Source organism: Narcine bancroftii, chromosome 14 (genome assembly GCF_036971445.1).
Source record: "Narcine bancroftii isolate sNarBan1 chromosome 14, sNarBan1.hap1, whole genome shotgun sequence".
Lineage (NCBI taxonomy): Eukaryota > Metazoa > Chordata > Chondrichthyes > Torpediniformes > Narcinidae > Narcine > Narcine bancroftii.
Window position 1 is genome coordinate 30,827,765 of NC_091482.1, and position 12,725 is coordinate 30,840,489.

At 44.2% G+C, this 12,725-nt stretch overlaps 1 protein-coding gene across 2 annotated transcripts in view; it reads left to right on the plus strand.

The window, feature by feature from the left end:
• The first annotated feature begins 7,824 nt into the window (after positions 1-7,824).
• The window catches only part of pom121 (POM121 transmembrane nucleoporin), a 56,232-nt gene continuing 51,331 nt past the window's right edge, over positions 7,825-12,725 (plus strand). For both annotated transcript variants that reach the window (XM_069910670.1, XM_069910671.1), the window contains exons 1-2: positions 7,825-8,462; positions 10,664-10,879. In XM_069910670.1, coding sequence (XP_069766771.1) covers positions 7,951-8,462; positions 10,664-10,879 — 728 coding nt within the window. In that variant the 5' untranslated portion in view covers positions 7,825-7,950. The remainder of the gene's footprint in view (positions 8,463-10,663; positions 10,880-12,725) is intronic.

Consider the following 12,725-nt stretch of genomic DNA (forward strand, 5'->3'; position numbering starts at 1 on the left):
TTTGCCCTTCCCCTTCTTATTAATACTGTTTTAATTGGTTAGTATTGCAAAAGCATTCTAAGTACAACTGCATTTTTAATTATCACGTTCGTTACGTACGCTGCGAACTCTACATACACTAAATTCTGTTTCTCACCCTTCTTATCAATCTTTTGTCTCCTGCATGTCTCTCACTATGACCATGAAAAGATATGTTTAAAAAAACATATCCAGCTGAACTTTTTGTCCTTGGCTGCTAGTAAGCTCCCTGTCCGTTCTGGCTTCCCTTTTTATGATTAATCATCACATTTTAACTTAAGCCATTTTAACCTAAATTCTCTATCTATAACAATCCACCCCTTTCTCTCTTTAAAATGTGTGTATTATATATATATATATATATATCTGAATGGGGATTTTAACTCGGGGAAGAGAAACGTCTCATGATAAATTAATTTCGTGCTGAAGTAAAATTCTAACGGGGTCTCCCAGTTCCCCTGGTTGCATAGCCTGTTGGACCATGGAAATCACTAGGCTGCGTAGACAGGGAATAAAACAGGGCAAAAGAAGCAGGAGGAATAAAATACCTCCGATGACCCACAACTTCTCATTGGAACAGTACGCTGGTGTATGCAAAACCAGAGTCCATCAGGGCATGGTGGGCCTGAGTCACCCTACCAACTGTCAAGAGGGAAAGGAGTGGTATTAGGAATCTGTATATAATGACCCATAGTATTTCCTCCTCTTTCCACACAAGGGGTATATGGATGTTGGGTGGTATTTTCTGCCCAGCATTTCTCAGGAACTGAGGTATGGGAAATAAAATTACCCTCCTTACTTCCCCAAGTGCGGTCCTGAAACAGGACCACTGTGTCTCTGCATTTCTTACATTTCACTCCTGATAAAGACATAGGCAAACTAAGAAAAATCAAAGAACATAACAATAACATTGTGAATCAAGTCTTTCTGCGAAATCGCAAGGTAAGAGGTTTTTCTCCAGGAACACAAGTCCAATCTGAGTTCGTATCAGGGTCCTGAGGCGCCTCGACAGGTCCCTTAAATCTGGATGCGTGCGTCCACCCCTTCTCTCTTGTTCGTGCTGCAGCCTCTGTAGTTAAGAGAACTTGGTATGGACCTTCCCACTGGGGCTGGAGTTTTTCAGTTTTCCAGGTCTTTTTTTTTTTTTTTTTTTTTTTAAATTTTTTATTTTTCACACCATAAATCACAATAGCCATGATATACACTTTTTCTTTTCCACACATTTACAGTGACTTTTTAGTTTTCCAGGTCTTGATGAGAATCCAGTCTCCTGGTTCCACTTTGTGTAAAGAAAAGTCTAGAGGCGGTGTTTGTGCCAATAGTCCTCTCTTTCGTAAATCTGTAAGAGAGCGTGACAGTGCCTGTAAATAGTTCCTAACAAATATATCCCCTTCCCCCAAGGTGGGACACCCCTCAACTGTACTCCAGAAGGGAAGCCCAAACATCATTTCATAAGGGGACAACCCTACATCTTTTCGTGGGGCAGTACGAATTCTCAATAAAGCCAGGGGCAGACACTTTATCCAAGGCATTTTAGTTTCCACCATTAATTTTGTCAATTGCATTTTTAGGGTTCCATTCATACGTTCAACTCTCCCTGAGCTTTGTGGATGCCAAGGGGTATGCAATTTCCAAGAGACCTGCAATGCATTACAAATCAATTGCTGGATTTTTGAACAAAAATGTGGACCCCTGTCTGAGTCTATAGAATCCATTATACCATATCTGGGGATTATCTGCTCTAGGAGGAGGCGAGCTACTGTAGAGGCTGTAGCATTTACTGTTGGGAAGGCTTCCACCCATCGGGTAAAGTGACCTATTACCACCAACAGATACTTCCATCTGGTGTCTTCCATGTTCCATCAGCCAGCTGGCTTGCGCCCAGCTGAGCCATGTCCTTTTCTTCCTTAGCAGTGAAAATGGGAGCCTTCTTTATGCCTTGTCTTATTGGGATTAAGGTCAGCAAACGGACTTCTTGTTGCATGGCTGCCCTTTTGGCTTCTTCATCAGCCAGTCTGTTTCCAATTGCTGTCGGGGTATCTCCCCTCTGATGGCCTGGTATGTAGACCACTGCTATTTCCTGGGTTAATGTCAAGGCTTCTAAAGTCAGAGTAATCATCTGTTCGTGTGCCAATTCCTTTCCTCTTGATGTAATTAGACCACGCTCCTTCCAGATCTTACCAAAGGTATGCACTACCCCGTATGCGTATTTGGAATCAGTGTAAATCGTTCCAGTTTTCTCTGCCAGTATTCTGAGGGCTCTCTGCAAGGCATATAGTTCACAGGACTGTGCTGACCAGCTTCCGGGTAGTCTCGTGGATTCTACTACTTTCCAAGTATTTCCTTCTATTATAGCATACCCACTTCTTCTCATTCCGTCAACACATCTGGCGGAGCCGTCAATGTAGAATTCATATCCTTCTCCCAGAGGAGTATCGCAAAGGTCTTCTCGGGTCTTGGTCTGAAGATCCGTTAACTCGACACAGTCGTGCTCCACCTCTCTCTCTGTTTCACTGCCGTATAAAAACTGAGCTGGGTTGCAGCTATTAATCTTTGCAAACTGTAGATCTTCTCCGACCATTAAAATGGTTTCATACTTTAATATGCGAGAATCAGTCAGCCATCGATGGGCAGTTTGTGTTAATAAAACACTCACAGAATGGGAGGTGTACACAGTCATCTTTCCTCCAAAAGTAAGTTTACGTGCTTCCTCTACCAACAGAGCAGCAGCCGCTACTCCCTGGATACACGTCGGCCATCCACAAGACACTGGGTCCATCATTTTGGAAAGGAAAGCCACTGGGTGTCGCTGACCGCCTTTTTCCTGTGTTAAAACTCCCACAGCTGTTCCTTGGTTATGAGTGACAAATAGCTGGAAGGGCTGTTTTAAAGAGGGCAGAGTGAGTACCGGGGCTCGTGTCAGGCGATGCTTCAAGTCCTCAATCCATCCCTCCTCCTCCTGGGTCCATTTCAATGGATATTCATTTTCATTTGTCAGCTTTTCATACATAAACTTCACCAACGCTGAGTAGTCCTCTATCCGTAACCTAAGAGTCCCAGGAATTGTCTTATTTCCTTCTTATTACGGGGTAACGGCATTCTAGTGATTCCCGCAATCCGTTCAGGGGTAATCCGTTTCTGTCCTTTACTTATCTGGTGTCCCAGATATACCACAGTTCTCTCAACGAACTGTAACTTGTTCCTGGACACCCGTAGACCCTTTTTCCCCAGATAATTCAAGAGTCTAATTGTATCTCCCCTCATTTCTTGTTCCTTGGGTCCTGATAATAGTAAATCGTCCACATACTGTATTAGTTGGGAATCATCAGATTGTGGATAGTCCGCCAGGATTTGTTCTAGCATTTGTCCAAACAGGTTCGGAGATTCAGTGAACCCTTGGGGCAATACAGTCCACCGAAGCTGTCTCCGTCTACCTGTCCATGGATTTTCCCATTCAAACGCGAACATATCTCTACTTTCCTCTTCTAATGAACACGTCCAGAAGGCATCCTTCAAGTCGATAACACTAAACCACTCATGGTCTGGGGGAATCCGACTCATAATAGTATAGGGATTAGGCACCACTGGGTGGCGGGTCTGAACAATAGCATTCAAACTTCTTAGATCCTGAACTAGGCGATAGGATCCATCTGACTTTTTCACTGGGAGTATAGGGGTGTTATAAGGTGACATGCATTCTTCTAATAGTCCGTCTCGTATTAGAGTCTCAATTACCGGCTGTAGCCCTTTTCTCCCTTCCAAAGAAATAGGATACTGACGTTTCCTTACCGGCTGATGACCTGGTATTAATGTGACATGTAAAGGTGGGATGTCCAGACCTCCTCGATTTCCCTCCTTATACCAGACTCTCTCGTCAATCTGCCGTTCATCCTCTTCCTTTAGAGCACAGAGGTGGACTCGCACTTCTCCGTCCACAGGGAGAGCACCCAAACCTAGGAGAGCCTGTAAGTCCCTTCCTAGGAGGTTAAATCCAGCCGACGGTAACAACAAGAGGTCTTGTACCCCTTCTCTTTCTTCCAGTTTCACTGTTACTTGGGGAATTATTGATACCATTCTGGGAGCACCTTCTATCCCAGAAATTTTCAAATTACTTTTTACAGGTTCAGTCCCAATTGGCACAGTTATTACACTACTTCGTTCCGCTCCTGTGTCCACCATAAACACCACCTCTTCTCCCTTGGGACCAATTTTTAGTTTTACCAGGGGTTCCCTCTTATACTTGGTCCCCAACATTTGGAACCCCTGACCCCCCTAATCTTCTTCCATAAGTTTGAGGGCACGCAATTCCCTCTTGTATCGGGGGCATTCCCTCTTAAAGTGTCCTTCCTCATTGCAGTAATAGCACTTAACGAACCTCCGGGGTCTTCCCTCTCTTGGATATCTTGGATTGTTTAGAGGAAGGTTTTGTTTTCTTTCCCCTCTGGATTCGGCATTCATCTGTCGGATAGTCTGTACCATAACCTTTGTCGCCCTCTTTTGATCTTCTTCTTCTCTCTGCACATATACTTTTTGCGCCTTTTTTAACAGGTCGCTTAGGGGTTTTTCGCTCCAGTCCTCCTCCTTTTCTAGCTTCTTTCTAATGTCCTGCCATGATTTGGAAACAAATTCAATTCGAATAAGCTGTTCACCCATTGGTGTACTAGGGTCCACGCCCGCATACTGTTGGACATTCTTTCTCACCCTCTCCAAGAAATCAGTAGGGGACTCGTCTTTCCCCTGGTGGTTCCCAAATGCCTTGGTGAAATTGTGACCCTTTGGCACAGCCTCCCGTATCCCTTTAATTGTCCACTCTCTATATTGTCTCATACTTGCCAATCCCTCGGGTGTTCGTTTGTCCCACCTGGGTTCATTTAAGGGATATTTTTGTTCATGGGGTCTGGGGTCCCCAGGTTGTTCATATTCCCACATGAGGAGGGCAGCCCGTCGAATCATCTGCCTCTCCTGGGGTGAGAATAATGTTCCCATTATTGCCTGCATCTCTTCCCACGTATATGTGTTTGGTCCCAGGAATTGGTCGAGCTGTTTGGCCAGTCCTATAGGATCTTCCAATAACTTTTTCATTTCTTTCTTAAATCCCCGCACCTCTGTACTAGTTAGGGGAACATTCACATATCCCGTTCCCCCTCCCGGTCCTCCCATAGGAACTTCCCTCAGGGGATTTAGGCTTACTGAAAACTTTGATGGTCCTGGACCAGTCTGGGATCTTGTCCAGGGTCGGTTTACCGGTGGAAGTTTAGGGTCCGACTCCCTTAATTCATTCTTTTTTTCCCGGCCCCTTTCGGGGCAATCAGATTCATCACCTTTCCCCTCCGGTAATGAGCTTTCCTCGGGCGCAGTAGGCACCGGGGGAATATAAGGAGGGGGAAGGTTGTCCAGAGGTTCCCACTTCTTTTCTCCCGCTACCCTCAATTTAAAACATTTTGTTAAGGATCCTGGCCAGGGAACCCAACAAAATGCATATGCTGACTCTTCTTGATTCACCTTTGGTCTCGAATTTACATATATGTTTAATGCTTGTCTAACCCAATCCTCATCAGATCCAAATTTCGGCCACCAGACCGAGGAACCTTTAATAGGTTGTTTCGACCAAAGGAGACAATATTGAACCATCTTTTTCTTGTTTTTGTCTCGATATCTTTTACTATCCCAATTTTCAAACATTCTCCCCAAAGGGCTGTCAAGGGGAACTCCCAGGAATTGTCCTGAATTATCAGACGAGCCCTTAGATTTTGATCCTCCCATTTTCCCACCTAGATCCGTTTTTCGTTGCTGAGGACCCTCTCGTTCTGGACCCTACTCCCTTCTTCTCAGACGCCTCGTCGGAGGTACTGTCCCTCCTTCGGTTACCACTGAGGTTTCCCTGGGGTCGACCCCTCTCTTCTCGGCACTTCGTCGGAGGTGCTGTCCCTCCTTCGGTTACCGCCGAGGTTTCCCTGGGGTCTATCCTAGAGTCCCACGACAGGGTCCTCACGCCACGACAAAAGCTCTATACCTGATCTATTACGTTAGGTTTTTTTTTATCCAAACAGGTGTATCCTGTTACCCAATCCCCACACCACAATCGTAAGTCGTCACTTACCGGTGTCTTCTCGGGGATTGAACCGTCACCCTTCTCCTCTCCGTCTTGTCGTGTCACCTTGTCCGGATACCACTCGCTCAAGCCGCCCGAAGCGACGAGCAAGGGACTAGGAGCCGCTGAACTCAGCGGGGTGCACCACCTCCGATGTCCCCCTTCTCGCCTCCCCTCACGGCTGGAGTGTAGATCCCGGACGAGCCCCCATTTGTCAGAAATAAAACTTCTCACACATGAGTCTCTTTAAAACTGATGACACGACAAGCTTTATTTACAAGTCTGCAGAGTTGGACTCAACTGACTTCTCACCAGTTAAGCCCCGATACATACAGTGCATTGATTTTTATACCCTTGTTGTTTGCCCTTCCCCTTCTTATTAATACTGTTTTAATTGGTTAGTATTGCAAAAGCATTCTAAGTACAACTGCATTTTTAATTATCACGTTCGTTACGTACGCTGCGAACTCTACATACACTAAATTCTGTTTCTCACCCTTCTTATCAATCTTTTGTCTCCTGCATGTCTCTCACTATGACCATGAAAAGATATGTTTAAAAAAACATATCCAGCTGAACTTTTTGTCCTTGGCTGCTAGTAAGCTCCCTGTCCGTTCTGGCTTCCCTTTTTATGATTAATCATCACATTTTAACTTAAGCCATTTTAACCTAAATTCTCTATCTATAACAAAAATTACTATAAAAAATAAAATAAAAGTAACAATAATAGTGCACTAAATGTAAGGCAGTGTCTTTGGTTCATTGATTATTCAGGAATCTGATGACAGCGGGGATGAAGCCGTCCTTGTGCTGTCTTTAAGCTCCTGTACCTTTTTCGCCAATGGTAACAGAATGAAGTGGGAATGGCCTGGGTGGCGGGGGAATAAAGGCTGCTTTTATAAGACTCTGCCTCATGTAGATGTCCTCAATGAAGTTTGGTGCTTGTGATGTTGCAGGCCAAGTTAACCCACTTGAGTTTATTCTTGTCCTGAGAGTTGGTGCCTCCATACCAGGGAGTGATGCAACCAGCTAGAATACGGTACACCTGTAGAAGTTTACAAGAGTCTTCAGTGACATACTGAATCTTGTCAGACACCTCACAAAGTATAGTCGCTGATGAGCCTTCTTTGTAATTGGATCAACATGAAGGCTCCAGGACAGATCCTCGGAGATGTTGACACCTAGGAATTTGAAGTTCTTGACCCTCTCCACTACTGAGCCCTCAATGAGGACTGGGTCGTGTTCCCCTGACTTACTCCTGAAGTCTACAATCCTCCCCTTGGTTTTGCTAAAGTTGAGTAAAAGATTGTTGGCAAGTCACCATTCAACGAGCTAATCTCCATTCTGTACGCTTCCTCATTTCCGTCTGTCATTCTATCAACAACTGTGATGTCATCAGCATTGGAATTGTGCCTGGCCACAGTCATGGTGTATAATGAGTAGAAACTGTATATAGGTTATATCTAAAAAATGGTACGTAATATGGAAATTTTAAGGCGATTTTCGTAATCAGAGGCCCAAAATCCGTAAAATGGCAAGTGATATGGAAATTTTAAGGCGATTTTCGTAATTAGCGGCCCAAAATCCGTAAAATCCACCCTTGTCGTCCAATGCGCCCGAGTTTCCCGCCGAGCAGCCAGCGCATGCGCATCAGCGCGTCACAAGCGCGCGCGGGCGGGCGATGACGACGGCGGACGTTGCCTGGCGATGGAAGGGGAGGGGTGGGCAGTGGGTGTCGGGTAATGGCGCGCATGTGTGTTGTGTGAAGGGTCCGGTAATGGCGGACCGAGCCAGAGGAGAATGGCGGAGAATGAGACGGAATTAAAGCCGCTGCCGCCGCCATGTCTCCCGCACACAAGCGGTCTCTGATAACGTGGGTGGCGGGGCTGAGCTTCGCGTTCGTGCTCTCCTTCTACATCTTGGGTTGGTACCTCTTGGGCCTTTTGGCCGTGGCATCCGTTTGGGGTTGTTACTCGTCCCTGCCCGCCGTAGGCCCCAGGCCTCAACTCAATCTGAGCCGCATCAAAGCTTTTCTCCTCGGGACGCGCTGGGTCGAAGCGGTGCACGACCAATTCAAGGCAGGAAGCGGTCAGTGGAAGGCGAGAGGCCGGGCTGGCAGAGGCAGGCCCCAGCAGGGGCTCGGGCATCCCGGCAAGGCTCCGGGCAACAGCTGCAGGTGGGAGGCGAACTGCGAGGAGTGTCGCCCGCCGGCTGCCAGCGAACGGAGCCCGGCCGAACTCATGATGGGCAGTTACCTGTCGAAGGAAAACACGGCGTTCAGCAGCCGGGAACTGAGAAGTCGCTACCACCGGCCGAATCCCGTCCCGTCCCCGACCAAGAGGTTGTCTTTTGGGTAAGAGTCCGGAGCCGATGAATCTCGCCTCGAATCGAAAACTGGTCGCCCAGGTTTTATAATTCAACAAGCAAATGCTGCTTCGTAGAATTTGGAAACGTTTTGCTAAGCTGAGATGTGAAGTTTAAGGTAGAAACGTGAAATAAAACTCGAAAAAGTTAGCTGGGCATCTGAAAGTGCTTTCATTAAACTAGTGAAATGGGTTCATTTTGAAGGTGTAATAGCGCTTCCTTGTGGGAATAAATCCTTTGATCTATAAAATGAAAAGTCGTGAGGATTTCGTAAAGTGGTTTGCGGCTCATGCTTGCAGTTTTCTGCTGGGGATCTTGCAAACACGAGCGTGAAGTCCTAAGGGAAGAGCCTGCTGGAAATCTGAAAAGTAGAAAAGGTTGGTCAGTAGTTAATGAGGACAGATTTAAAAACGGATATTGAACGATGTTGCTTTAATATCGGGCTGTTAGAGTTCTACAGCACAAAAAAGGCCCTTCTGCCCAACTTCTCCGTGCTGATCTTGTCTCAATTGCCTGCCATGAAACTTTCTTATCCATATACCCATCTAAATGGTTTTTTTTAATGTTACAGTAAATGTCCTAAAATCTGGGTTGGTCGGGATTTTCTGGATTTTCAGGCAGAACTTTTAAAATTCAAATTTAAGGAGAATAAAGAAGAGATTAATAGGTAAATTTTGATCGTTTATTAACAAAATTTTTTCATGGAATACAAAGTAAAAACAAATTTATTTGTTCATTTCTGCAACTTCTGTACACAGGCACCCAAAAGCCTGCTAAATTTTTAAAAGTTTGAGAGATTGAGAAGTCTGGGTTCTCGGGTTTCTGGCATCTAGATTTTTTAACTTTTACTGTACATTTATCATAGCAGGGAACTTACTAGCTCCTCAAAATAGTTGCATGGGATTCTTTGAAATTCAGCAGACATTCAGAAATAATCATAGTTCTTGACAGGTTAGCCAGCTGGATGAGGATGTATAGCTTATTTGTCTGTCAGATGACCAGCATTTCCAGGACAGGACCTCTCATGGCAGCCTCTTCAGGCTCAAGGCCCTGACATTTTGCAGAAAGATTACACCTGCTGATGCATTTTGTTTATTGGCTGCAGTAGCATTATGATGGACAAAGCTGCATTAGTTGAGCAGAATGATTTATTTATAATGTTATGATTTTAGATCTGTATCTAATGTGGATGTTAACTGCTTTCCAAATGGTTAAAAACTGCAGATGTTGTGGTATTTTGCAGTGAAACTGGAAAATAGCAAAAGGTTTCTGCTCTGCAAGCTTATTTGACACTTAAACATTGCAAAGAATAAGTGTTTCCAGATCAGTGTTTGTTTTGCATTGACACTTTCACTAAGGATGTGTGGTTCAGCATATTGGTTGTACACCTGCATGATTCAGTTGAGGTGTGTTGAAATGTTGACAGCAGATGCGATTCCTCAGAGCATAAACAGAAATAAACAGTAGAAACACTTTTGCATCAATATTAGGGAAAGCTCTCACAGAAAGAGTAAAGCTTTACAATTGAATTCCTTACTTTTTTTGAGCCATCTTTTATTTGATGTAAAAGTTAAGCCTGGTTTTTTGTTAGTTCCTGAAACCAAAATAATAAATTAGTGTACAAACAATTGATTGTAATACATGCTTCATAAGATTGTGTTAGTTACAGCTAGTGGGTGTTGTCAACTGTTTCATGGGTATAGTAAAAGAAGCCTTCACCAATTTGGCTTCAGAGCTTGCTCATCTTTCCTACTCCTTGGCATATGTTGGACACGCGAATACTGTGTCCACAGCAGTATTCAGTTGATCACTTTTTGCCTTTGAGTAAATGTTAATGTGTAAAAATAAAATTAAGCTTGCATTTGTGTATTTATCACAAATTCTGGATGTATTGGAAAAAATTGCTGAATACTATTAAGATTTGTTGAGTTGCAGTGAATGTTGTCGGAAATGCAGCAGCCAATTTGCATGTGGCAAAACATTCACATACAAGCTCCACAAGCATCAACGTGATGAGGAAAGAGTAAGTATGGTGGGAGAAGCAAGCAGATATTGAACTGGAAATGATTCTCATACTGATGAAAAATGGATGACTCCATAGATTTGACACGAAACAAATGTTTAAAAAGCTGCCTGAATTACTCCATACCAGAGTTTAACCTTTTCATCTGTATTTTTTGTCTCCCTCAGAGAACATCAAGTGATGATAAACAAATTCACAGTTGTCCCTCGCCGTCGGTATCCTATTCACCAGCCCCAGTATTCAATACCTGGAACCCTTCCAACTGTCCGATGGGATGGCTACCAGAAGAAAAATGTTTTGTCTTCTAGAAACTCTATCATGGTACATAGTCCAGTAACTGTTAAAATTGCACGTCCTGATGCAAATATAATTCATTCACCCCTGTAAGTATTTGATAACTTTTTTTTGAGGTGCAAATTTCTTTGGACATGATCAGTTGACTTGGGATGATTTGAATGAGTGCAAGATTTAATCATTTAATGCATGTGAAATACAATGTTGAGTAGTTTATCATTTTATTTGATGTGAAACAGAACTCTGGTTGTTTTGGTTAAATCTCTATCTTGCATCTTACAAGAACGTAAATATTTTGAAAAATAGCGCATTGTAAGGAAATATCCTGCACAAGTATGAAACAATCTTCCCACCAGTGCTTCGAGTGAAATTACAAACCTTCGTGTTCACACGGCAGAATTGGTGGTGAAAATTAAACATTTAAGTGATTCAAAAATCTGAGCAGTTGTCTGTAATTCACCCATTTTTAATTGTACTTTTTCATGGTCATTTTCACAGAGCAACATTTTGCATTCACCTTTTCTGTCAAATTGAAAGCAAATGTCTGTCATTTGGTTGATTAATATTGTACCCATTTCTTCACTTCTTTGGCATGTGTTTTAAAATTTTAATCTTCTATTCGTCTTCCTATTTACATGTTGTTTTTTACATTGTTGTTTTGTGATCATGTGCTATCTTTTTTTCATAAAAACAAATTACTGTCATTGACAAATCAGAAATAAAAATGAACATGCTGTCAGGTCAAGCAAGATCTGTGGGGAGAGAAAGTTTGTTTCAGTTTGGCGACCTTTATCAGAACTATTTCTTTTTGTATGTTTTAATAGCTGATCTCTAAAATTGAAGAATATTAGTGAAGGTTCACCATTCTTAAGTATGAAGTAGTGCTGACCTGTTTGCAGTACGCAGTCAAAACATCATCAGTTGACTTCAATAAGGCTGTGTTCTCGCACCAACCCTCTTTTCAATCTTCTTCAGCATGATGCTGAACCAAGCCATGAAAGACCTCAACAATGAAGACGCTGTTTACATCCGGTACCGCACGGATGGCAGTCTCTTCAATCTGAGGCGCCTGCAAGCTCACACCAAGACACAAGAGAAACTTGTCCGTGAACTACTCTTTGCCGACGATGCCGCTTTAGTTGCCCATTCAGAGCCAGCTCTTCAGCGCTTGACGTCCTGTTTTGAGGAAACTGCCAAAATGTTTGGCCTGGAGGTCAGCCTGAAGAAAACTGAGGTCCTCCATCAGCCAGCTCCCCACCATGACTACCAGCCCCCCCACATCTCCATCGGGCACACAAAACTCAAAACGGTCAACCAGTTTACCTATCTCGGCTGCACCATTTCATCAGATGCAAGGATCGACAACGAAATAGACCACAGACTCGCCAAGGCAAATAGTGCCTTTGGAAGACTACACAAAAGAGTCTGGAAAAACAACCAACTGAAAAACCTCACAAAGATAAGCGTATACAGAGCCATTGTCATCCCACACTCCTGTTCGGCTCCGAATCATGGGTCCTCTACCGGCATCACCTACGGCTCCTAGAACGCTTCCACCAGCGTTGTCTCCGCTCCATCCTCAACATTCATTGGACCAACTTCATCCCTAACATCGAAGTACTCGAGATGGCAGAGGCCGACAGCATCGAGTCCACGCTGCTGAAGATCCAGCTGCGCTGGGTGGGTCACGTCTCCAGAATGGAGGACCATCGCCTTCCCAAGATCGTGTTATATGGCGAGCTCTCCACTGGCCACCGTGACAGAGGTACACCAAAGAAAAGGTACAAGGACTGCCTAAAGAAATCTCTTGGTGCCTGCCCCATTGACCACCGCCAGTGGGCTGATCTCGCCTCCAACCGTGCATCTTGGCGCCTCACAGTTTGGCGGGCAGCAACCTCCATTGAAGAAGACCGCAGAGCACACCTCACTGACAAA